Source organism: Xyrauchen texanus, chromosome 31 (assembly GCF_025860055.1).
Source record: "Xyrauchen texanus isolate HMW12.3.18 chromosome 31, RBS_HiC_50CHRs, whole genome shotgun sequence".
Taxonomy (NCBI): domain Eukaryota; kingdom Metazoa; phylum Chordata; class Actinopteri; order Cypriniformes; family Catostomidae; genus Xyrauchen; species Xyrauchen texanus.
The window spans coordinates 21,376,938-21,404,339 of record NC_068306.1 but is presented as its reverse complement, the minus strand read 5'-3'; the positions used below and the strand labels follow the sequence as shown (position 1 = coordinate 21,404,339).

At 41.0% G+C, this 27,402-nt stretch overlaps 2 protein-coding genes across 3 annotated transcripts in view; one reads left to right on the top strand and one right to left on the bottom strand.

The window, feature by feature from the left end:
- The window catches only part of LOC127624720 (tetratricopeptide repeat protein 1-like), a 472,844-nt gene that overhangs the window by 249,243 nt on the left and 196,199 nt on the right, over nucleotides 1–27,402 (bottom strand). The window contains exon 9 of one of the 2 annotated variants that reach the window (XR_007968210.1): nucleotides 16,862–16,885. The exons of the other annotated variant lie outside the window; for it this stretch is intronic. The gene's annotated coding sequence lies outside the window, so the exon portion shown is untranslated. Of the gene's footprint in view, nucleotides 1–16,861; nucleotides 16,886–27,402 lie in introns of those variants that run through there. 2 annotated transcript variants of the gene reach the window in all.
- Nucleotides 1–27,402, top strand: part of LOC127624715 (protein phosphatase 3 catalytic subunit alpha-like) — a 70,460-nt gene that overhangs the window by 25,859 nt on the left and 17,199 nt on the right. Inside the window, exons 3-6 of the mRNA XM_052099568.1 lie at nucleotides 16,643–16,767; nucleotides 21,588–21,699; nucleotides 26,312–26,457; nucleotides 26,589–26,728. Coding sequence (XP_051955528.1) covers nucleotides 16,643–16,767; nucleotides 21,588–21,699; nucleotides 26,312–26,457; nucleotides 26,589–26,728 — 523 coding nt within the window. The remainder of the gene's footprint in view (nucleotides 1–16,642; nucleotides 16,768–21,587; nucleotides 21,700–26,311; nucleotides 26,458–26,588; nucleotides 26,729–27,402) is intronic.

The following is a 27,402-nucleotide window of genomic DNA, read 5'->3' as shown; positions in this document are numbered from 1 at the left end:
GCGGTATGAAATATGCAAGAGTCACAGTGTACACAATGACCAATCATTGTCAGTAGATCTCCTTCCTTTGTGATGCAACAGAATGGAAAACAAAGACATACCTTCTCCCGTATGTCACAACTTTCACCCAGCTATATGGCCATCACCTTGTGCTATTGTTAATCAAGACTACTTACACAATCACACAGATGTGCACACACACACATACAGAGAGCTGTTCATTTCAGGCCTTTCATTTATGCTAAGAATGATTTGTGTTGTGCGCTGCTCTCTCATTTGTTCCAGCAGCGCAAGGGAAGCTAGAACTACCTTATATAACATAGAAACAGTGGAGGAATGGAGAGGAATGAATGGAAGAGAGACAAAGAGAGGAGAGGAGTGAGCTAAGGGAGTAAGTATATCAGGAGAAAAGGTGGAGCTCAAACAGCATTTGGTCATCATGGTGGGATATCCTGATAAAGTTATTGTGACACAGAGCAGATTCCATCCACATTATTTTCCTCATGCAGTCAGGCAGCATGTGACCCAGGAATGTGAACGGGCATGTTAATTGCACATTTAATACCTTCTTCTCCTCAAACGTAGTTAAGATCAGTAAAGCTAACCTGGCTAACCTGTGAGCAACGAGCTCTGTATATTTTGCTACATTTTTAATTATTCTCATGTTATAATTTGGTAAAATTCGATTTACCCAGTTACACATTTGCTCTTTGAGGTAAAACATGGCAAAGAATTAAAAATTCTCAGTAAAGCTAACCTGGCTAACCTGTGAGCAACGAGCTCTGTATATTTTGCTACATTTTTAATTATTCTCATGTTATAATTTGGTAAAATTCGATTTACCCAGTTACACATTTGCTCTTTGAGGTAAAACATGGCAAAGAATTAAAAATTCTCAGGCTCTGGAGACATTAAATGACACTTACATGTTCAGGATGAAAGCCCCAACAGGCCTACTGACCGGGGACTCGATTTGACTGGCACACTGGGAGAGGAGATCCAGCATCAACTGTCCAATATACCGGAGATGCTGACGAAGGTTCTTGCTGACTTGGAGGATATCGCTGTAATATGTCGATTGATTATGGTGATGGAAATAAAATTCTCTGAGTTGGGTTCAAGAGTGGTAGATGTTCAGAAACTAATTGATTATCTGGAGTCATCGGAGAGTGATTTATCTGCTAATCCGCCAATGACCAAAGTTGATTTTGAACACATTCTTGGAATGCTTGAAGATCTTGAGAATCTGAGCCACAGGAATAATGTCCGAATTGTTGGAATTCCTGAACATGAGAAGGGCAGAGATATGGTGAAATTCCTAGACAAGATTTTCCCGAGTCTGCTCGACATGACAGGCCACAAGCTGGAAATCGAGCGAGCTCACAGAGTCCCAGCTTGGAGATCTGCTGAAGAAGAAAGGCCCCGATCAATCCTGGCCAAATTTCTGAGATCATCCGTTAGAGATCTGGTGTTGCACCAGGTGAGGAGCAAAGGAAAGCTTTCTTGGAAGAATCTTAATATTTTCTTGTTCCCGGACTTTGTGAGTTAGACAGGAGAGAAACATGATTGGTTCAGGGAATGCAAGAAACTCTTGCCCTGTGCCTTGTCTGAGTGAACTTATTGAGCGCTCCTTTATGAGTCTAAATCCATGCAGAGAAAAGAGATGCTCTGAACTGGGGAGAGCTTGTTCTTGTCCCAGTTGACCTGAAGCCCTAGACGGCTGAGGGGCCTGAGCGCCTGGTACCTGTGGGCACACAGAGACTCTCGAGAGTGAGCTAGAATCAGCCAGTCATCGAGGAAATAGAGCACGCGGAAGCCCACTTCCCTTAGCGGGGCAAAGGCGCCCTTCATGAATATGCGAGGGGACAGGGACGAGCCGGAGGGGAGGACCTGGTACTAGTACGTCGGGCTGTCGTACGCGAGCCATAGGAAGGGTCTGTGCCAAGGCAAAAGTGAGACGTGAAAGTATGGTCTGTGGCTGCAAACCAATCTAGATGCTAGTGTATGCGGGGGAGGGACACAGGGGCGTGTCTAGGGGAGGCTGGGGGAGGCAGTGCCTCCCCTAGGATAAGCTCTGCCTCCCCTGAGAATTTGAGAAATAATCTGTCCATCTGTTGTTTTGAGTGTAGCCCCGAATGTATTTTGAATAGTTGACTGACAAATATGAAACCGGACAAAAGCCTATGTAAACCCCCGAAATCATAAATTGCCTTATTTCATTGTGCTTTGACTGAAATTAATGTCTATATGGAGACCAGCTGGTCCTCAGTATATTCTGTGGGCGTGGCTTGGGAGGCACTTAATGGGTTATTAGGGACAGGATCATACAGTATGCCTCATTCACTAAAAAATCCAAAGCACGAGAACTCATGGAGTTGGAATGGAATATTAAAAGTGCTGAAGCAGAGCTGGAGTGCTGAATGTCGTCTAATGGCATCAGAGAATTGACCCGTTTGAAATACAGATACAATACTATTTTGTTGGTTATTCAGGGCAAGAATACTTTGAGTTGGGGGACAAAGCAGGGAAGCTTTTGGCTAGATTTATAAAGCAGAGAGAGTTGTTTTCTACCATTCCTTCAGTGAAATCTGCTGGTGGTGAACTTTTTACCTCGGCCACTGACATTAATAATGCATTAATTATGCAATAATGCAAGTCCAATTTTCCTGATCCAGCTAGATGTAAAATTTTTGCAAATATTTGGGCTAACCGATTAAGTAATGTAAGGTATGGCGGAGGATCAGTGGCCTTAACAGATTCCCGAACAAACAAGAACTTACTGTTAAAAACCCCCCTAATTACTGAAATAGCGCCAACCAGCCTCCACAAGCACAATAAATGTATTGACAAAGAGACAATGAACTATTGACAGAGAACCGCATGTGACATCCGCATGCTCACCACATGCTTATCGTGTGGACAGGAAGGGGAAACTTTGAACGTAAAAATGTGTGTGTGTGTGTGTGTTTTTCAGTTAAACACACAACTGCATATTGCTAATGAAATACGTGTAATCCCTGTATGTTGTGTATTTCTGAGGTATACCAAACTCGTTAGAACGGTTTCGTTGTGTGTTTTAAACTCTGAGGCCTCATATTTAATAGCCTCAGTGTATATTCCCTTATTAAGTGTACTAAATATACCTTTCTTGGTATCAAATTAAACCTTACGATTTGTCCGAGCTGAATTCGAATATAAGATCTCTGTAGAATGATATTACGCGATGTTTTACTATCTTTTGAGTCATTCAGCCCAAAATCTCTTACTGTCATAAACATGCAAATGAGCTTTGACAAAGGAACTCTCTCATGCCCAGAGTAAGGGAGACTTTTACGACCTCCAAAGGAATGTTCAGAGAAGTGCTGACCCTCCCTTCATTCTCTTACTGAGAAAGAGAAATGAACCCTGTTAATCCTATATATATATTCTATATATCCATGTGATAAATATTGACATGTATCTAATGTGCCATCTCACATTTTCCCTTAAATGTGCTTGATCTATGTTTTCTTGCAAACTAATGGGTTAATGTTTCAGACTTTGCATACTATGGTTAACCAAAATCATATGTGTGGCATATTTGGTCTCTATAACTTGGTATTTTGAAGATTGAAATGACTGTGTACATGATATGTCGATAACAACAACATATTAGTATTAAAAGTATATTTCCTATTTTCTTTCTTGCACATGCAATGGGCAATTTTACAACAAAGAGCAATAAACCAAATTCCCGCCTAGAACTCAAACCCTTCTTATTGGTCGAGCCAATGAGAGGTGGGACCTGTTTCCGAGGGTATAAAATTGCTGCGCCCACTTCCTCTCATTCTCTTCTTAGCTCTTCCTCGCTCACTCTTAGCCTCTCTTGCTTCCTGCCTTTCTGGTCCTCTGAGCCTTGTGCTCTCTCACTCTCTCGCTGAATCATGCCAAACTAGAAGGCCCCAAGGACTCCCAAGCGTGCGCCAGGCTACGTACGGCCTTGACTGCCCATTCACCAAGATCCTCTGACTCTCACTGGTTCTCTCTCTCATCAAGACAACATCAAAGATCAACTGGAGCCTCAACAAATTGCATCAGGACAGTTTATTTCAAATGGGACATGCAAGTATCAAACTTAGTCTCATTATTTGATACATTAAGTATCCTTAACCCCTTTCTAAAAAGGGCGTGTCAGAACTAATATGATGGTTTGCTCAGGCTGTTGATCTGCTGAACTTCAAACAATGCTATAACTTCTTGCCTTCCTGTATTCTGCTTCAGCCCTCTTTCCCTTGGTAAACTGTATGAATGTATGTATATGTATGTTAGAGTAGTTTAAATGTTTAGTCTAGTTAATAAAGTCTTGTTCATGTCACATGTAAAGTTGTCTGTGTCTCAAGCTCATATCTAAAGTCACTAATCATAGATTTTGACTACTTGCTCTTAATACTTAGTAAGAAAGACATTTCCCTTGCCCCGGAAATGTACATTTCTATTAATCAATTAATTAATAACCAAAATTGAGTGTTCACGGGATGAACCGAGTATTTGGTTGTAATGTTAATGTAGTTACATCAAGTTAACCCGATTAACTGATCCAAATATTCATAATCGATTATAACAAGTTATGATTGATTATTAATATTTCATAGAGCTGATTCGCTTCCTAATGGTGGAAGAATATAGAGCTGATTCGCTACAGTAAAGTTATGACATCTGTTATACATATATATCAGGTGGGGTTTATTCAGGGCCACTGCTCTTCTGATAGCATTAGGTGTTTTATCAATATTATGTGGTCAGTAGCGAATGATCAGTCTCCGGTCGCTGCCATCTCACTTGACGCAGAAAAGGCATTTGATATGGTAGAATAGGATTAGCTTTTTAAGATTTTGGAAATGTATGGGTTTGGGAGTACATTTATTGGTTGGATCAAGTTACTTTATAGATACCCTGTAGCAGCGGTCCAAACAAATTGATTAATTTCAGATTATTTTACAATGGAGAGAGGCACCCATCAGGGTTGCCCTCTTTCCCTATTATTGTTCTGTCTTGCCCTGGAACCATTAGCAGCTGCGGTAAGAAAGGAGGATAATTTTCCAGGGGTGGTGGCGGGAGGCGTGGCGCATAAGCTTCTGCTTTATGCAGATTATATTTTATTATTCATCTCTGACCCTACTCAATGCCTTGCCTCCACAGAATTATTAATTCCTTTTCCAAACTCTCAGGATACATGTCAACTGACAGCGTAATGTCCATTTATGACATTTCAGCCTGACGCCTTCCAGTGATCCAAACCGAGCATTAAGTATTTGGGTATTTTATTCCCAACAAATTTGTCTGATTTAGAGTAAATTTGGCCCTTAAATAAAAAGGTTTTCGAGCAATGTTGACAGGTGGGCTTCAATACATTTATCGATAATTGGGAAGGTTCATTTTATTAAAATGCACTGCATTTCAAAATGTAACTACCTGCTACAGATGTCCCCCTCTCTTATTTCAAGCAATTTGAGAGTATAGTGAAGTCTTTTATTTAGAGTGGTAAGCGCCCCAGATTAAATTGTAATAATCTGCATAGGCCGATTTACAAAGGTGGGCTAGGCCTACCCAAGATTTTGTTTTATTATTATGCATTCATCTCAGATATTTGGCTCATTGGTCACTTCCACCTGAAAGAGCCCCTCCCTGGTTCTGCATTGAACAAGAAGTTTTTGCCCCTATTTTTTTCCAAAGCCTTTCCATTAATCTAACCAGAGACGTTAAATCACCCTGTTATTTCACATTTGCACTCAGTATTAACAAAAGTGTCCAGAGTGTTTAATTCAGATGTTTATCTAAATGTTGCCTAGAGCCTATGGCTAAACTCCAAACTATGCATTAATAAGTCTCCTTTTTGTTGGTCAGAGTGGATTGCGAGGGGATTAATACACTCGGTGATCTTTATGAGAGTGGTGTGATGAGATCCTTTGAAAATTTTGTTACATTTTTGGGATTCCCAGATCTCAGTTTTTTTAGGTATCTTCAGCTACGCCTCTTGCTCTGTACTATATTTGGGAATAACATACACCCCCTAGAGCAGCAGATACTCTAGGAGAGGTGATTTCTGCTTTTGGAAAAGGCCATGAGGCATCAGTGTATTTTACTCCTTATTGATTCAGAGTCTTGGGGATGGAGTCTTGACCACTCTAAAGAGATTATAGGAGAAAGATTTAAACTTGGAATTGGAGGAGGGAGAATGGGCTAGGATTTTTAAGAAATATAAAAACTGCATTTAGAGATGCATGGGTGCACCTTATACAATTCAAGATTTTACAAGGTTCTATTGGACCCCCTTTAAATTGTATAGGCTTGGTCTTAAAGACACACCCACCAGCTGGCGATGCCAATGAGAGGACGGAGATTTAGCCCATGTCTTTTGGGGTGGTGTTGAATTTTTGAACAGTTTTGGTTAAAGGTGCAGAGTCTGGTGTGTGATGTGCCCCAAACTCTGTATCATGGGTGATGGGGCAGTCATTGACAATGAAAGTAGACACACAAAGGCTTGGGTCTGAACCAGTGTCATGATCACCAGGCAGATTATTTTGAGGGGCTGGAGGTTGGCTAGAGCACCCTCTTTTCAGGAGTGGTGCTCGGAGATGGGAAGAGTAGTGGTTCATTTGAGGAAGTAGCATTCAGAGGAATAGGGAGGTATAAAGTGTTTGTTGAGAAATGGGTCAGGTATTTGACATTTGTAGTTGTGTTATTATTGTTGTTGTGTTTTCTTTTATTATTTGTTTATTTATCTATTTATTTGTTTTTGTTCTTTTTTGTGCATATGTGTGTCTAAGCCATTTGGGACCACTGTTATGTTGTTGTGGTTAGGGTGGGATTGGGATGGGTAATAGTTGGAGTTAAGTTTGATTCTTTGTATATATGTTCCCCTTCTGTCACTCACTCAACGTTGTGTCAAATTAAGTGACACAAGGGGTCTTCCTGGGACCCCAAATGTACCTCTGAAACTGAGAAAAGGCCAATGTCAAGTTGGCAGACAGAATTTGCATGCCCCGCCCGGACATATGGGTATAAAGGGAAGCGGGGCAGCGAGTGCCAGTCAGAATTTTTTTTCGGAGCCGAACAGTTGTGCAACAGCAAAGCTGAGTTCACCACTGTTTCACTCACCTCTGTTGGCAAGAAGCACTGCTGTTGGATCTACGGCGCGTTTCCAGCTGACGTTTTCTCTCTTTGCACACTGTGCAGTCCACAACCCCTGGGCGCTTCGACATCGCTTTCATTGCCTGAAAGAGTGTTTCTCCTCCTAAAAGCGTTTATTTCCTTTAAAAGAGTTTGAGTTCCCACTCATAAAAGAGCAATACACAGCAGGCGTTGAACGTCCTTTTCAGGGCGTGTCTTTTTAAAGATGTTTTTCCGCCTCTATGTAGTTCCTGGATGAGGTTGATTTCAATCACCTGCAGGCAGCATTTTATGAATTGTTCATGTTCTCAGTGCGAGAACATAGCCATGGTAACATTGCGGTCGTGGCTTTCTTTCCTCACGGGAGAAAGCCACTTCCGGCTAAATCCCCACGAACCACCCCCCGGGCACGCTTGCTTGCTTCCCTCCGTGCTCAGGATGAGGGCAGCTCGCCTCACGGCCAGCCGGCATTCTCCCTTGAGCCGGGAAAGTCTACAGTGCCACCGGACAGGATACCTCTGCCCTGCATGCCATGGCTCTCCTGCAAGTTCACCAAGCCAAGGCACTCAAAGATCTGCACCTGGGTAGTTCCGACCCTGACGTGCTGTAGGAACTTCGTGCCACCCTCAGGGTCCATGAGCGTCTTCTCTGGCTAAACATGTTTGAGATGCGCAACGTTGACAAGGCACGCTTCTCAACGCCCCGTCTCCCTTGGCCTCTCTAGGACCTCTTCCTCTGTCTCTAACCCGCCCCCTGCCGTAAGTGCTTTGAGTCTTTTCTCAGCACCCAAGCCTCGGGACACTCTTCTGCCTCCTGACGCACTATTACCTGCTCCCCCCACCGCAAAGCCCCGCCCGGTACGTCAAAAGCGATCGTCCCATTAGTGCCCCTCGCGTTGAGTTTGGATGCGTACTGGCCAGGACCATCCGACTCAGCTACCCGATTCGGTTCACCCGGCTCCCGCCTCATTTCAGCGGTGTTCGCTCCACTTCCGTGCGCTGCGAGAAAGCCAGCACCTTACGAGCAGAGATCACAACCCTGCTCCTCAAGGATGCGATAGAGCCCGTCCCTCCAGCTGAGATGGAGAAGGGTTTCTACAGCCCTTACTTCATCGTACCCAAAAAAAGTGGCGGGTTGTGACCAATCTTGGACCTGCGAGTTCTCAACCGGACTTACACAGACCCCCTTTCAAAATGCTCACACAGAAACAGATTCTTACCTGCGTTCGACAGCTAGATTAGTTCACGGTGGTAGACCTGAAGGACGCGTACTTCCATGTCTCCATTCTGCCTCGACATCGACCCTTCTTACGGTTCATGTTCGACGGCCAGGCGTTTAAGTACAAATCCCCTTCGGCCTGTCCCTGTCCCCTCGTGTCTTCACGAAGATCGCAGATGCAGCTCTTGCCCCGCTAAGGGAAGTGGGCATCCGCATACTCAACTACCTCGACGACTGAGTCATCCTGGCTCACTCTCGAGTGTTACTGTGTGCTCGCAGGGACCAGGTGCTCAGGCACCTCAGCCGTCTAGGGCTTCAGGTCAACTGGGAAAAGAGCAAGCTCGTTCAGAGCATCTCTTTTCTCGGCATGGAGTTAGACTCCGTCTCAATGATAGCGCGTCTCACCATCGAGTGCACTCAGTAAGTGCTCAGGTGCCTCGCTCTCTTCGAGCCTGGCACAGCGGTTCCTCTAAGACAATTCCAGAGCCTCCTGGGGCATATGGCATCCTCAGCCGTGGCCGCGCTGCTCAGGTTGATGCATATGAGACCACTTCAGCACTGGCTACAGACTCGAGTCCCGAGATGGATATGACAATCACCCCTTCTTGCCATCAGACTTTCAACCCTTGGACAGGCCTCTGCTTTCTGCGGACCGGAGTCCCCTTGCAGCAGGTGTCCAGACGTGTCGTGGTGACCACAGACGCCTCTCAATGGGGTTGGGGCACCATGTGCAATGGGTACGCTGGCCTCTGGACAGGACCCCAGCAGCATTGGCACATCAAATGCCTAGAGTTGTTGGCTGTATCTCTTGCCCTACAGAGGTTTCTCCCACTAACCCGGGGCAAGCACGTCTTGATCCATTCAGACAGCACCGCAATGGCAGCGTACATAAATTGCCAAGGCTGTGTGCGCTCTCGTCATATGTCACAACTCGGCCACTTTTGGAGTCAGTACTCAGGTCGCTGCGCGCCACTCACATCCCTGGCAACCGCAACACGATGGCGGATGGATCTTTTTTCTATACAGTGAAAGTGAATGGTGACTGAGGCTGTCATATTGTCTCTTTTTGCGTTCCACGGAAGAAAGTAAATGGGTTTGGAACAATATAAGGGTGAGTAAATTATGGCATAATTTTTTTTCCATAATAATACATTAATGTCAACGATCAATTTTTTTGTCATTATTTGAGTACATTTCTATGATAAACAATTTCGGTGCTGTGTTGAGTTGGCAACTGAGTAACTGCACTCTGATTATTAGAATTTAAAATGTAATGTGTTTTTTTTACCTAAAAAGTAGTAAATAATTACTTTGTAATAATCATATTACACCCAGAACTGTTGGAATGGCACAAGGTTAAATAAAAAACTTAAGAATTTTCTTGGTGAACTACTGCTTTAAAATAATGTATTCCTTTGTACGAGTTTGTAACAACTACTGCGGCCTTATGAGAAAAAGATTTATGGTGCTGTTAACCATTTCCCAAGACGTATCAGTGTGTTTATCGATGGCTTGGGTGCAATAAAGGAGGCAGAGTGATGGAAGGGAACCAAGCACATTGTGAGAGGCTGAACACAGGGGGCGGGGCTGGTAGAATCGCTTTACCAGTTGGTGGAAGAATGAGTGCACACAGATAACCATGAGAGTTCAGCTTGTCACCTCCCTGTCATTCATCAACCCTGCTCCTGCACAACGAAAGAGAGAAGTAGAGAGAAAAAGAGTGCTAACTGCAGCCCCAGTAGGCCCTGGCCTTCTAGAAAATTATTCCTTTAACTGTTTTTAACCCTCATTTCCTCTGGAGGCCTCGACTATGCCACACTGCTTGATTACTTCTAGGGCTTGTGCTCTATAATGTGTGTTAATGGTTCATGATAATGGTCCATTTTGCATTTATGTCGGACTCGCCGTACTGTTTGCGGCTGCTTTATGGTTTAGCGCAGATGAGTTCGCTTATTCATTTGACAATGGGAATTTTAATTTAAGCCGGTTCATAAGAGACATTAAAAGCTAAATGAATGGTGATTTTAAGTATGGATCTATTGATTTGGGTATTGATTTTTAATTAAAGGAGCTGCTTAGGCAAAGGTTGACAGAATGCTTGTGACCCTCTTGTAAAGTATCATCACAAGAGAAGTGGGAATAACAGGAAGTGAGAGTTTTTTGCAAGTTTCTCACAAATCTCAAGCATGGTGACGCATTAACAGTAGGTCATATCACACAATCTGGACATTTGCTACACACACACACACACACATACACATAAACTACTTACAAAATGTAGTCACATTTAAAAGGCTGGAGTTTCACAGAAATTTTAAAGGCCCCATGAGATCGCTTGACAAGCATGGTTTTGTTTTCTGTGTTGACTTACATCCTGAAACAGAAGGTTGGGATGAAATTGCCCACTCTATTTACAGTTTCTTCTCCAATACGTTAATGAGTTTTCATTAGACTGAAATCTCGCAGTTCGTTGCAGTAGGCAAAATTTTAGCATCCTAGACAACATTCACTATAGTAACAGTATGGCATGGTAGTTCCTCAGCACACCAGAGTAAAAGGGGAAAAAACATTGGTTTACTGTTTATCAAATGCTGAAACTTTGCTGGGTGAAGAACAATCTGGAATCATGTTTTACAGTCACATGAAGTCCTCCTTGCAACGTGAACGTTGAATCTTTGAAATCGCTGCGCTAAAAAAATGAAAGAAGTTACATTAAGATTAAAAATGTACTGTATATACTGCATGCAGGCCAGCTGACAGTCTTGCCTGGGCCCGGGACAAGATAATCTTAGATGGGCCCCCCCATGCCCAGATCTCTCCTTTTCCCTTGCTCTTCCTCTCCTGTTCCCCTCCTCCGCTCTTCCTCTCCTGTTCCTCTCCTCTGCTCTTCCTCTCCTGTTCCCCTCCTCTGCTCTTCCTCTCCTGTTCCCCTCCTCTGCTCTTCCTCTCCTGTTCCCCTCCTCTGCTCTTCCTCTCCTGTTCTCCTCCTCTGCTCTTCCTCTCTTGTTCTTCTCCCCTCCTCTGCTCTTCCTCTCCTGTTCTCCTCCTCTGCTCTTCCTCTCCTGTTCCCCTCCTCTGCTCTTCCTCTCTTGTTCTTCTCCCCTCCTCTGCTCTTCCTCTCCTGTTCCCCTCATGCAACAATGAACTTGCGCGCCTGTAAAAACGAGCGCGCCGCGTCGCTATTATGAGCTAATATCCAAAATATTTCCATATGTGTCTCTTTCCTCCTTTCTTATCAACAAGTGGATTTACAGCCACCACATCAGCAGCACCGCCGGTCGCAATGTCTCAGCACTTTTATGAAGAGGACGCAACTGCACGCCGCTCGGGCATGCACGCGCTCGGGCATGCATCGCAGCATCAAGTACCGGGTTTGAGAAAACCTGGTACTGTGGCGTGACGCTTAAAACAAAATTAGTACCGACTTGGTACCGAAGTACCGGTCTTTGACAACACTCATAAACGTTGGCTGCGCTGTTTCTTACCTTGCTCTACGTTGACTTTACTAACGTTAGTTCCAGCTTCTCCGTCACCACCTTTTTTAAAATATTTGTTTAGGACATCTCGAAGGCCTCTATTTTCTTCTTCCCTTCTTCTCTTTTCTTTTCTTTTCTGAGCACCAGACTTGTGCTGACCGGACATTTTGATCGTAACGTTAGCCTACTGAACTTCAAATCAAATGACAACATCAAATTTTGATCAGTGGCCAAACCATTTTTGTTTTGGGGGTGGGCGGGGGTTCTTGACCACTATTTCAAGGACAATTAGGAAGAAAACAAATAAAAAGCTTTTATGTAACTCAAATATTAGATATTTTTTCCACAAATATGCCTATTTTATTTATTTTTTAACAATTATTCCATCTCTTTTTATCGATTCACACAATTGACACAGAAAAGCAAAATATATATACACAGAATCAACATTTAAACCCCATTTTTCCATTTCCCCCTGCCAATCCCCAACCCCACCCTTACCCTCAACAAATATCCCACACTTGAGTATACACACCAAAAATAGTCAACTGGTGTGCAAAAAACACATGGAGAAGAAAAGGCTCAAATTAACTGCAAAAGACTTGAGAAGAATTAAACGTGAAGCTACCAGGAAGCCATTATCCTCCAGTGCCACCATATTCCAGGACTGAAACCTACCTGGAGTGTCCAGAAGTACAAGGGGTCAAGTGCTTAGACACATGGCCATGGTCAAGAAGGCTGAAACATGACCACCACTGAATAAGATTCACAAGGTGAAGTGTCAAGATTGGGCAAAGAAATCCCTGAAAACAGATTTTCAAAGTTTTTATGGACAGATGAAATAAAAGTGACTCTTGATGGACCAGATGGATGGGGCCAGGGCTGGATCACTAATGGACACAGGGCACCACTTCAAGTCAGGTGCCACCAAGGTGGAGGAGGGGTACTGGTATGGGCTGCTATCATTAAGGATGAGGTAGTTGGACCATTTCGAGTTGAAGTTGGACTGAAACTCATCTCCAAAACCTACTGCCAGTTTCTGGAAAGTACTTTCTTCAAACAGTGGTACAGGAAAAACTCCTTAGCATTCAAGAAGGCCATGATCTTTATGCAGGACAATGCTTCATCACATGCATTCAAGTACTCCACTGCTTGGCTAGCCAGCAAGGGCCTCAAAGATGCCCAAATAATGACTTGGCCCTCTCCCTCACCTGACTTAAATTCTATTGAGAACTTGTGGGCCCTTCTCAAACATGAGATTTAGAGTGAGGGAAGACAATATGCCTCTTTGAACAGCATTTGGAAGGCTGTGGTTGCTGCTTCAGCGAATGTTGATTGTAAACATTCAAGAACTCCATGGATGGACGGCTCATGGCAGTTATTGAAAAGAAGGGTGTCTATGTTGGTTACTGAATATTTTTTAAAGGACAAACATTTTATTTAATTGTCATTTTGTGTTACATATTTGTTGCACTTACTCTAAAAATTGAGAATAAACAACTGAATTGGGAGAAATTATTTTTATAATTTAGTTGCCTAATAATTGTGCACACTAATAGTTGCCTAATAATTGTGCACACATTTTTCCCCTGCATTTATCCCCTATATTAATGACCTCCTAAAATACAGAGTCTGGGGCAAAATTAAATTTGAGTGCCCAATACTTCACACATAAAACTCTGAACCCTCATCCAAAATTATTGGATCTTAACACACCACAAAAAAACATGGGTTGTGTCCCCATCTTCTGATTGGCATTGCCAGCATGTGGGTGTGTCTTTAAGACCAAGCCTATACAATCTAGAAGGGGTCCAACAGGATCGATGTAAAATCTTAAATTGCATAAGGCACACCCTTGCATCTCTAGATGTAGACTTGACGTTTATTAGAATGCTAGCCCACACTCCCTCCTCGAATTCCAAGTGTAAATCTTTCTCCCATAATCTATTGAGAGAAGCTGAAGCTCCGTCCCCCAGACTCTGAATTAGCAGGGAGTAATACACTGATGCCTAATGATCTTTTCCAAAAGCAGTAATCGCCAATCCCAGAGCGTCTTCCACTGTAGGGTGTATGCTACTCCCAAAAATAGTACAGAGCAGGTGGTGCAGCTGTAAATACCTGAAAAATTGAGACCTGGGAATCCCAAAATGTTGAATGAAATTTTCAAAGGATCTCAACACTCCACTCTCATATAGGCCACTGAGTGTATTAACCTCCCTCACTCTCCACTCTGTCAAGCAGAAAGGGGACTTATTAATACATAACTTTGGGTTTAGCCATATGCTCGAAGCAACATTTAAATAAATGTCTGAATTAAAACGCGCGGCTGAAAAGCCGTTACCAGGCAGTACGCTGTCCGAGCGAAACCTTCGGATTTATACCAATTAAATCTGTATCCTGAGAACTTAGAAAAGGAATTAATAATTCTGTGGAGGCAAGGCATAGATCTAGTGGGGTCGGAGACGAATAATAAAATATCATCTTCGTAAAGCAATTGCGCCACACCTCCCGCCATCACCCATGAGAAATCATCCTCCTTTCTTTTCACGGCTGCTAATGGTTCCAGGGCAAAACAGAACAATAATGGGGAAAGAGAGCAACCCTGCCAGGTGCCCCTATAATGCATTTTAATTTCAAACCGAAGTTCCATTAAGTTTGAGTAATATTTAAGAATCAGAATCAGAATCAGCTTTATTGCCAAGTATGCTTACACATACAAGGAATTTGTCTAGGTGACAGGAGCTTCCAGTGCACAACAATACAAATAATACCAAAAACAGCAGCAAGACATAGGTAATTAAAAACAGAAAAGAACACAAAATAAATAATTATACATATACGTACATACACTCACCTTCATACATACCCACATACACACGTAGTGCAAATCTAATACAATCTGTTATATAAAGAACAAAAAACTGTATATTATGTACAGAGCAATGTCAGTAATGGCAGAAGTGGATATGTTGGATAATATTAATTAAAATTAAAATTAAACTGTGTATTGCACATAATTATTGCTCAATGGGGCAATTTAATTGTTTATGAGATGGATAGCCTGAGGGAAAAATCTGTTCCTGTGTCTGACGGTTCTGGTGTTCAGAGCTCTGAAGCGCCGGCCAGAAGGCAACAGTTCAAAAAGGTAGTGGGTTGGGTGAGTGGTGTCCAGAGTGATTTTACCAGCCTTTTTCCTCACTCTGGAAGTGTATAGTTCTTGAAGGGGGGGGCAGGGGGCAACCAATAATCCTCTCAGCAGACCGAACTGTCCTTTGTAGTCTTCTGATGTCTGATTTCGTAGCTGCACCAAACCAGACAGTTATTGAAGTGCAGAGGACAGACTCAATGACTGCTGAGTAGAAATGTTTCAGCAGCACTGGTGGCAGGTTGAACTTCCTCAGCTGGCGAAGGAAGTACAACCTCAGCTGGGCCTTTTTCACAATGGAGTCGATGTGTATCTCCCACTTCAGGTCCTGTGAGATGGTAGTGCCCAGAAACCTGAATGATTCCACTGCTACCACAGTGCTGTTTAGAATGGTGAGGGGGGACAATGTTGGGGTGTTCCTCCTAAAGTCGACAATCATCTCCACTGTTTTGAGCATGTTCAGCTCCAGGTTGTTTTGACTGCACCAGAAAGCCAGCCGTTCAACCTCCTTTCTATATGCAGACTCATCATCATCTCAGATAAGTCTGATGACAGTGGTGTCGTCTGCAAACTTCAGGAGATTGACAGAGGGGTCCTTGGTGGTGCAGTCATTGGTGTACAGGGAGAAGAGTAGTGGGGAGAGCACACATCCCTGGGGGCACCAGTGCTGATGGTACAGGTGGTGGAAGTGAATTTTCCCTGCCTCACAAGCTGCTGCCTGTCCGTCAGAAAGCTGGTAATCCACTGACAGGTAGAGGTGGATTAACTGAATTTTGTTAAATATTGCACAATTCAAATTGGTAAATATTAGGGTTAGGGTTAGAGTGCATTAAAGGCTACATGAAAGATTGTTTTGAGAATGTATCTTCTCTGCACTCCTTGACATACACCGTGACCAAATCATTGGTGAATGATTTGGTCAAATGAAATCAACATTTATATAAATTTGTATCTATTATTTTAAGTAGTATTAAAGGAAATAAAAAGAATGGAAACAGAAAATCAGATGGGAAAATGTGTGTGTGTGTGTGTGTGTGTGTGTGTGTGTGTGTGTGTGTGTGTGTGTGTGTGTGTGTGTGTGTGTGTGCATCCCTGTCCGGGGCCACACCAGCTCACACTACAGGCTGAGAGGCCTCTTGGGCAAATGCTTAGGCAGCATCTCCATGCCAACGCAAACTCCTCATTTATTTAATTCTTTATTGTCATCAAATGTATGTCTCCATGACAACAGGAGTGTGCATTCCTCTCTCTGTCTGACTCTCTCTCTCTCTCTCTCTCTCTCGCTCTCTCAGAGAGAATTATGTTGCAAAGAGCCAACATAGATCTTCAGGCCATCTATGTTTCATGTAGACTCACGAGGTTAATTTCCCTAGATGTGCACAGCTGTAATTGGGTCCGTTCGATCAGTTTATTATGGCTTGAGCGTTATGCTTTTGACATCAAGGGGTTATGCCCAGCACAGAGCTGCAATTGCACTGTGTTTTAGTAGCTATGAATGTATGAATCAACTATGGATTATTGTTCCTATATTCTGTATGTGGGAGAAAACTGTTGTGTCTGCTTATATGGTTCATCCAGCTCAACTCGTCAATACTTTCTTTTCTCTCTTTCTCTCTCCTTCTCTTTCTCTGCTGCCTACTCCTCCACTCTGCAGTGTGTGGTGACATCCATGGACAGTTCTTCGACCTGATGAAGCTGTTTGAGGTGGGAGGCTCTCCAGCTACGACGCGATACCTCTTCTTGGGCGACTATGTGGACCGGGGTTACTTCAGTATTGAGGTGAGGGTAGATCTTTGTTTTGGCATAGGCCAAACAAAACGATCAGTTAAAAGAAATAAGAAATCTGCACAAAATTTTTATTCTATCACCATTTATTCACCCTCATGTTGTTCCAAACCTGTATGGCTTTTTTTTCTTTCCCAAGGAACACAGAAGGACAAATTTGGAAGAATGTACTAGCTTCTCTTTTCTATGCAACATTGACTAGCTTTCAGGCTTAAAAAAAGACACAAAAACACCATAAATATTTAATTAAAGTGTATTGTGTGCTATATTCCATGTCTCCAGATGTCAAATCATATGCTTTAGGTGAGAAACAGGTGACATTTAAACTTTTTCACTATAGATCTTGTTTTTTGGGTTGTTATTATTATTATACGTGGTGGATTTCAGGCCTAAATTTTCTGGCCACTTTATTCAGAGAGCTTGAATGATAAAAACTTGAATCTCCCAACAACTTCAAAATATAAAATTAACAACAACATATTTCAGTAGCTTCAAATTATATTCTTTTTAAGATCAGGAATTTGGTGGCTTTTTCAAATTTAAGCTTTGGTTATGTTATTATGATGTCATCATATTTGCCATAACACTCCTTGTCATATTCATGGGAGAACTACAGCCCTCCACACTGCAAGTAAATCACTCGCATATGTGACCAAATTTCACGCTATGTGACTAAAATATGACTTTTATTAGCTACTGGCCAGTACATTTTCAGATTGTACTTGCCAGAGATTGAGTTGTGTAGTGGCGAAGAAGAACTTTTACTGAATAAGAAGCTGGTGATTAAGATGCTGGATTCAGCCTTGTCTTTTTCAGTATGTTGTGTCTAGTGTGCACACTCTGAAGGAAATATTTAGCTACAATGGTTCTGGAGTTGTCGTGGATCGCGCTGTCACTATCACATTAGATGAGCCGTGAAATGGCATTGACGTTGCATTGAACGACGTCAACTCTGACTTTGGTTAAACTTTCCCCTGGCTGTTTTCACAACATTTTCCATTTTAAATCATGGCTATAGACTAGTAACAAAGCTTTTGGATGTCTGTTAGAAGATTAATGTGTTGCAAAATTCGAGAGCTTGTAGATTTGAATTTGAGAATGTGTACCATAAATATTTGTCAAGTCAATACACATTATAAAAGTAAAAGTTATTTTGTAAAAATGTATATGAAATTTCAAACAGTAACAACAGCTTGATTGACTATTCAAAATGCAATTTCATGACATCATAGAATGTGAAATTTGAAAATTTGTACGCAATCTAAAATGTGATTAAAATGATCAAAAGCAAAATATCAAAATTAAATCTGCAATCTCACATACTACATTGCATGAAATCATATACAGTTGTCAGAAGTTTACACACACCTTAGCCAAATACATTTAAACCCAGTTTTTCACAATTTCTGGCATTTAATCGTAGAAAAACACTCCCTGTCTTAGGTCAGATTGGATCACATTGGGGGCAGTGGTGGCTCAGTGGTTGAGGCTCAGGGTTACTGACCAGAAGGTCAGGGGTTCAAGCCCCAGCACAACCAAGATGCCACTGTTGGGCCCTTGAGCAAGGCACTTAACTCCAGGTTGCTCCTGGTGATTGTCCCTGTAATAAGTGCACTGTAAGTCGCTTTGGATAAAAGCGTCTGCCAAATGCATAAATGTAAATGTATCATTACTTTATTTTTATCATGTGAAATGTCAGAATAATAGTAGAGAGAATGATATCATTTCAGCTTTTGTTTCTTTCATCACATTTCCAGTGGGTCAGAAGTTTAAATACTCTTTGTTAGTATTTGTTAGCATTGCCTTTAATTTGTTTAACTTGGGTCAAACATTTTGAGTAGCCTTCCTCAAGCATCTCACAATAAGTTGCTGGAATGTTGACACATTCTTCCTGACAGAACTGGTGTAACTGAGTCAGATTTGTAGGCCTCCTTGCTTGCACATCCTTTTTAAATTCTGCGCACAAATTATCGATCAGATTGGGGTCAGGTCTTTGTGATGGCCTCTCCAATACCTTGAATTTTTTTTGTCCTTAAGCCATTTTGCCACATCTTTGGAGGTATTTGGAGGTCATAGTCCATTGGGAAAACCCATTTGCGACCGAGCTTTTACTTCCTGGCTGATGTCTTGAGATGTTGCTTCAATATATCCACACAATTTTCCTTCCTCTGCCATCTATTTTGTGAAGTGCAACAGTCCCTCCTGCAGCAAAACACCCCACAATATGATGCTGCCACCCCCATGCTTCACAGTTGGGGTGGTGTTCTTCTTTTTCCTCCAAACATAATGATGGTCATAATGGCCAAACAGTTACATTTTTGTTTCATCAGACCAGAGGACATTTCTCCAAAATTTAAATCTTTGTCCCCATGTGCACTTGCAAACTGTAGTCCGGCTTTTTTATGACGGTTTTGGAGCAGTGGCTTCTTCCTTGCTGATCAGCCTTTCAGGTTATGTTGATATAGGACTTGTTTTACTGTGGATATAGATACATTTTTATCTGTTTCCTCCAGCATTTTCACAAGGTCCTTTGCTGTTGTTCTGGGATTGATTAGCACTTTTCGCACCAAACTACCTTCATCTCTAGGAGACTGAATGTATCTCCTTCCTGAGTGGTATAATGGCTGCGTGGTCCCATGGTGTTTATACTTGCGTACTATTGTTTGTACAGATGAACGTGGTACCTTCAGGCATTTGGGAATTGTTCCCAAGGATGAACCAGACTTGTGGAGATAAAAAAAAAATTCTTGGCTGATTTCTTTTGATTTTCCCATGATGTCAATCAAAGAGGCACTGAGTTTGAAGGTAGGCCTTAAAATACATCCACAGGCACACCTCCAATTCAGTACACTTTCTTTCAGAGGCTAATTGCCTATAGGCTTGACATCATTATCTGGAATTTTCCAAGCTGCTTAAAGGCACAGTTAACTTAGTGTATGTAAACTTCTGACCCACTGGATTTGTGGTATAATCAATAAAAAGTAAAAAAAATCTGTCTGTAAACAATTGTTGGAAAAAGTACTCGGATCAAGCACAAAGTAGATTTCCTAAACGACTTGCCAAAACTATAGTTTGCTAATATTAAATCTGTGGAGTGCTTAAAAATTTGTATGTAAACTTCTGACTTTAACTGTATATGAAAACAATATATATATATATATATATATATATATATATATATATATATATATATACATACAGTATATAGGTGAAGATGCCTTCTCTGTTTGCTTAATCTTTTTTTCAGTTTTCTGTTGCATTATGCTCACATGTTGTCAAAAGTCTGGCGAGTAAAAACAAAAATTCACTAGAAGGCAGTTCTTTCTCCAACGTTGTCCATAGAGGGTTGAAGTAGCAATGTTGGATTTGTGACTGGTTGTGTGATCAACTAATTCATTGAAAAGATCCAATTCAAATGAATGATTTGTTTGTGAATCAGAGATTGCTACTTCCCTCATAAACCTTTATGAAAATGTCTCTCTCTTGAACTCTCTTTATCTACTTGTTTATAGAATTTTAATTAAATAATATTAATAATATGGCAATATCACATGACCAAGAGTGCTGTTGTACTAAATATCTGCTGTGATTACCTAAGACACTGGACCTTCGATTTCATGCCTGCATCTGAATTTGAGCTTTTTTGATATTCAGTACAACAGCACTCTTGCTCCTGATGTGCTTCAATATTGGCAGATTAATAGACCTGGCCAATATATTGATCTATGACAAATTTTTACACCAGGTTTTGATAATTCTGGAGTATTCCATTGAAAAGATAATAAGGTGGCCAATTCTGTCACATGCTTGAGGGAAACATGCCTCCAGCCACTAATAAAGTAGAATCAGTCAACCATGAGCACTATACTGACATCCTTTGACATGTCCAATTTCTGCCATCTTTGACTTCAGGCCATGATTAGCCCTCTCAACACCGTCTGCTCAATTGAATCACTCAGCTCCCAATGTTTTTTGGGGGGGAATTTTTCTTCCTTGTTAAAGCATAAATAGATGACATTATGAGTTAGCCAGCTTGGTTGTGTTTCAGATTGTGTGTGTGTGTGTGTGTGTGTGTGTGTGTGAGAGAGAGAGAGAGAGAAAGAGAGAGAGAGGATATAGCCCGCCGGTCTGAATTTTAATGGTGTATGTGTTTATAGGTATCTCATGGATGTGGTCATGTTACAGCTATATTTTCTTTCTTTCTCTCTCTCACTCTCAATTCATATTGCTTTATTGGCATGACATACTGTACATAAGTACATATCGCCAAAACATTGAAATAAATAAATTATGATAAGACAAGTACAATATCATGAAACAAGAAAGGTGAGTAGGAAAACAAATGCATACAGAATAATGTAACTGTGCTCAATAGATACAGTATAGATGCACAATAATATTATCAATTAGCTAAACTACTGAAACAGGTGCTGGATGTGTTGACTTTCTCGTAGTTTGTGGCATTTATACATGTGAGAGGAAGTAGGTCCTTCACCAAGTGAGATTTTCAGTTTGTCATTTTCATTGAGAGAGTGGAAATCAGGGATGAGCTGCTGTAATTTTGTATACAATGAATCTCTCAAGTGTGAGTACTTTTGGCAGTGAAGGACAAAATGTATATCTCTCAATTTCACCTGATGAACAGTGGCAACATATTCGCTCCTCATTAGGTCGCCATGTCTTTTTATGCCTTCCAATTTCAATAGCCAGTTAGTGGTCACTAATTCTGTATTTAGTTCATATTTGTCTATTTGACATTTCGCTCTCTTTCTCTCTCTATCTCCCTCTCTCTCCCTCTCTCTCTCTCTCTGTAGTGTGTTCTGTACCTCTGGTCACTGAAAATCCTCTACCCAAAGACGCTATTTTTACTGAGAGGAAATCATGAATGTAGACATTTGACAGAATATTTCACCTTCAAACAAGAATGTGAGTATCCCCTTTGTGCATGCATACACTATTGTCTGTTGTATGCAGGGTTGGGGAGTACATGGAATACATGTAACGGGATTACGTATTTAAAATACTAAATATAAGTAACTGTATTCCACTCCAGTTACAATTTAAATAATTGATAATTACAATACAGTTACATTCAGAAAGTATTTTGATTACTGAAGAGATTACTCTGCATTTTATTGTCATTTGTTTCATTTTATGATGCGATTCATAGTGCATAGGTGAAACACTTTCTTGTAATGGGGTCAGGTCTTTGTGATGGCCACTCCAATACCTTGACTTTGTTGTCCTTAAGCCATTTTGCCACAATTTTGGAGGTATGCTTGGGGTCATTGTCCATTTGGAAGAACCATTTGTGACTAAGATTTAACTTCCTGGCTGATGTCTTGAGGTGTTGCTTCAATATATCCACACAATTTTCCTTCCTCATGATGCCATCTATGTTGTGAAGTGCACCGGTCCCTCCTGCAGCAAAGCTCCCCCACAACATGATGCTGCCACCCCCATGCTTCATGGTTGGGGAAGTATTCTTTGCTTTTTTCTTTGCCAAAAAGTAAGAGCTTTGTCCCTATGTGCACTTGCAAATTGTAGTCTGGCTTTTTTATGCCGGTTTTGGAGCAGCGGCTTCTTCCTTGCTGAGCAGCCGATATTATGTCGATATATGACTTTTACTGTGGATATAGATACTTGTCTACCCGTTTCCTCCTGCATCTTCAAAAGGTCCTTTGCTGTTATTCTGGGATTGATTTGCACTTTTCATACCAAACTACATTCATCTCTAGGAGACAGAAAGCGTCTCCTTCCTGAGCGGTATGATGGCTGCGTTGTCCCACAGTGTTTATACTTGCATACTATTGTTTGTACAGTCTATGTAGGAGTGCAACCATTCTCTTCTGGAACTCCAATAGTGAAGGCCGAACCACTCAACAATATGGCGTAATCTATATACTCTGCCAGGGTCCAATGAATTCTGCCACTGGGCATTGGGGAAGTTAGAAGCTCATTTAAGCCTAAACAAAAAAATTCATTGAGAGCCACATCATTAAAATTTTCTTTGTTTGCCAATACACAAATATCCCCCACATAATCCTCAAGATGAAGATTTTCCTGATGAGGATGAATTAGTTTAACTGCTGGGTTCATTGTTGTAGGTCAGGTATTCTGTAATGTTGTTGGGCAGACAAGGCAGGCAGGAACAAACACAGGAGCAGATTAAGACGATGATTTAGTGTTGTGAACCCACGTGCAGTTTATTCCAATAAATCCAAACTTGAAATACAAACCATGAATCCAAAATGTAAAACAAAACAAAAATCCTGAACATAAACTTGATATAACTATAAACAAGAACAAGACCTTGATTAATAAACTTACCAGTAACTAAAACTAGACTTGGCTAGAAAGTACTTGACTAGACTAGAAAACAACATACTACACAGACAATACCTGACAACCACAACGGCAAGCATGAGGGCATAAAAATACAAGGACAACCAATAAAACTAAACTAATAACAAGATAACAAGACTAGTAAAACATGAACCAATGAAAAGACACGACTGATAACAAGTTAACCAGACAATAAACCAATGTAAACAAGACACATGGACATGAGGGAAAAAGGATATCACATGACTAGACAAGGAAGTGAACTCATTTCACAATAAAATACCTGAAAACATGAACATGAATCTAAACATGAAATAAGAACACAAAAAAACATTACAGCCATGAACCAAACCAACCAGCTCTGAGATAAATTACAGCATTACAAACTTGATCAAGCATTACAAACTAAAGATCAGAGAAAAAGACAAAGATAAAAGACTATTGTGGATTATTTCTTTAAAGGAATATTATAATTTCAAGTGAGGTGAAAACTTACAATGAAAGTCAATGGGGCCCATTTTTGATCGTTTAATGGAAAAATGTAAAGCTTTTCATTTTAAAAAGCACATACATTTTTTTTCTTTAAACTTTTTGTACTATTTGAGCTGTAAAGTTTATTAAAGTGTAATTTTTATAATCATTTTAAGGTTTTAAGGTTTAAAGCTTTATGTTGCCATTGCAATAAAGTTCTATATACTGTATATTTTTACAAAAAGCAATTTTTTCACTTTAAAATCATGTTAACGCACATATTTTTTACATCTTGTGGCTCTACTTTTGAAACAGTGAGTGATTTAACATTTACGGACTGGCCCCAATCACTTCCATGTGCCTCACTGTAACCCAGATTTTAAAAAAAAATTAAAAAGGAGGTGCAAGCCAAAATAACTTTTGGTGGTAATCAACATTATAATGTGAATACTGTTGATTGAACAACAGTTCTACTTAACCCAAATTATTCCTTTAACAAAGGCATGAAATACACATTCCATGAAGCACTGCGAATGACGTAATCAAATCAGAAACAATGGTACATTATAAAACTTTTGATGTGTAGTCATTGATTATAAGTATAATGATATGTGGTGGTGGCGTAGTGGGCTAAAGCACATAACTGGTAATCAGAAGGTTGCTGGTTCGACCCCCACGGCCAACACCAATGTGTCCTTGAGCAAGGCACTTAACTCCAGGTTGCTCCGGGAGGATTGTCCCTGTATTAAGTGCACTCTAAGTCGCTTTGTATAAAAGCATCTGCCAAATGCGTAAATGTAAATGTATAGATACAGTCGGCAAGGAAGTCCCGTTGCATAGTTACCTATTCATTCATATGAGAAAAATGGGGAGCAATTTTCGATAGATTTGGATATTTATACAATGCAAAACATGACAAAAAGCTGTTGTGTAATTTTTTGCACTTCAGACAAAGCCAAAAAAACTGGAAATTATTTTTTATTGCCTTCCAACTGACAAATATAGAAGCCTAAAGAAGAGTGCTATGACTGCAAGCTGTAGAGCTGCAGAGTCATACAGTTCAGCACTCTCAGGAATGAAATTTACATTTACAATTTTCTCATGAAGGTTTTGTTATTCGATTGGTATCTAAAATATTTAACAACTTTTTTTATCATCAACACTTTTATTTGTATCTCTTAGTAAGACTATTAAAGTGTTTTATTCACGCATTCATTATATTTTGAAATGATTGTACACATAAAATTGTCAAAATAGTCAAAATTAATTGGCTGATGCGATTTCAATGGAAGACATTTAATTATTTTGATATAACAATTTAGAGCCTCAGCGGACAATGCAGAAGACTTAAATATTGGTAAGGTTAAATAGTAGACATACAATAAAACTATAACATAAAACAAAATGAAAACACAAATAAGGGGGATTCAATTACGATAGGGGAAAAGTGTGTTTTATTAAACACACAGTAATATAAAGTAAAATGCAATGTAACGACAGTCAGGCCTACTATCATAAGCTGTTTTCATTATTATTTTTTCTTAATAAGTTATTTGTTTGGCAGTAAAGGCAGAGCTAATGGAGATTCATACCCAGCACCATGTACATAAACATTTTACAGCAATTTTAGCTTATTAAACATTTTGCCAAACCCAACAGCAAGCACAATATCCCCCGAGAATATTTCACGTATGTTAAACCACGCCCCCAGTGTATGGTGCATTGCCAACTGTATCTATACAAACCTAAGTAGTTTGAATGTGTAGGGAGACTGTCTGGATTACCTTATTCACAATGCTTCATGGGATTGGCCGATCACTGCTGATCTCTTTTGCTGTAGTTTCCATTTCCAAGGTAACAGTGACTTCTCTGATTGGTGAATCTTTCTTCAGCATTGGGTAGTGTAGTTTTTCACCAGGAATTTGGCTAATTAATACTTTTTTAATATTATTATTATTGATATTGAAGCTTCTACATAAGCATATATCATTGCTTAACAATGGGCTCATGGTAGGTTTGTATCAAAAGCAGGTCTGTGTCAATTTATTTATAGAAAAAATAAAGAGTTTTCCTTCCAGAGCCCTTCTCTCATGAACGTTCCTCAGATTTCTGTTGCATTCAATATCTATTCTTCATAAAAAAAAAAATAATATTTCCAACTAGTAAAGGCTTATAATCCTGAACTAGGAGGAGGGAGGGTGTAGGACATAGAGTATGAGGTAATGCTTCATATTGAAGCCTCCCCATGAGACAGAGACAGGTGAGGTGGGAAAGAGGAGTGCGGAGTTCACAGCAAACTATTTCTGTGTCTACACCGCAAACCTGTCTCCATGGTTACAAATGCTTTTGAGAGTTGGCGAATTGAGACATAATGAGAATAGGGCACACATCGACACACTAAGAAAAATAAAGTCACCCCTCTGGAGACACTGTTTATTTTGTGTGTGAGTGTTTGTGACGCACTACAACACATGGGGGAGACCGGTCGGTCCCAGTGGGAACCTAACGAAGGCAGAGAAAAACATGATAAGGTTATAAACGTTTTAAATGTTATAATAAAATAGCTGTTATAAAATAGCTGCACATTAAACTGAAATAGGAGAAAGTATTTGAACAAATAAAAAATTACACGTCACCTTTAACTTTCTTGTTTATGTGCTAACTCGCTTTCATTTGTTCACTTTGTACTCACGTTCTCTCTCTTTCCCTTCCTGTTTATCAGGTAAAATCAAGTATTCAGAGCAGGTGTATGATGTCTGTATGGACGCATTTGACTGTCTGCCCTTGGCAGCCCTCATGAACCAACAGTTCCTGTGTGTCCACGGTGGCCTGTCCCCGGAAATACAGACCTTAGATGACATAAAGAAGGTACTGCAGAGCCATGCATGAACAACAGTGATGTGTGTGGGAGGAGTGACATTTCATGAATGGCCATAGAAAAGCAGTATATATGTGTGTATTTCTGTATTCGGTGTGATATTTGTGTCCCTGTGGCCTAGTTGGACCGGTTCAAGGAGCCCCCAGCGTTCGGGCCTATGTGTGATTTGCTGTGGTCTGATCCCCTGGAGGACTTTGGCAATGAAAAGAGCCAGGAATACTTCAGCCACAACACAGTCAGAGGCTGCTCATACTTCTACAGGTAGCCAGTTTATTTTGTGTGTTTATGGGTCTCTGTTTGTAAGGATGTGTGAAATCATGGCACAAGAGGGATGTTGGTTAATGTTATTAATACATTAATACATTAACTTTGCACCTGGAATGAACCACTGACTTCAAACTTGCATCTATAACTCCTCACAAACCTAAATTTACCTTCTAGAGACAAGTCTTGGAATGCCAGAGTTCTGTACATAAGAAACATCAGAGCTCAATACAACAAAACTCCTAGAATCGCCCAGGTAGCAGTGGTGTGGGCCACACTGGTTGCAGTGAATATTGAGGAAAGGGGCTCTCTGGGTAGTAAAAGATTTTCCTTTAGGAACATCTCACACCGGCAAATGGGGACCCCAGAGTAGACCTTGACCAGGTAGCAGTGGTGCTGGCTGTACCAACCGAAGTGACCTGGAGATAGGGCTCATCCCTGTAAGTGGGGAGGACCTCATAGCCCTGGCTCGTGGATACAGGTTGCTGCGGTTGTGCGTTCTGTGGGGTGGGGGCTTTGGTGCTCTGGTTGGGGCAGGTGTGTGGTCCGTCACCCGTGTGACCGGTGGGGCTGCACATACTCTGTAACACTGCATTGTACAGTGACCTAGAGCTACTACTTAAAGGGATAGTTCACCCAAAAATTTTAATTCTCTCATCAATATTTGGCTT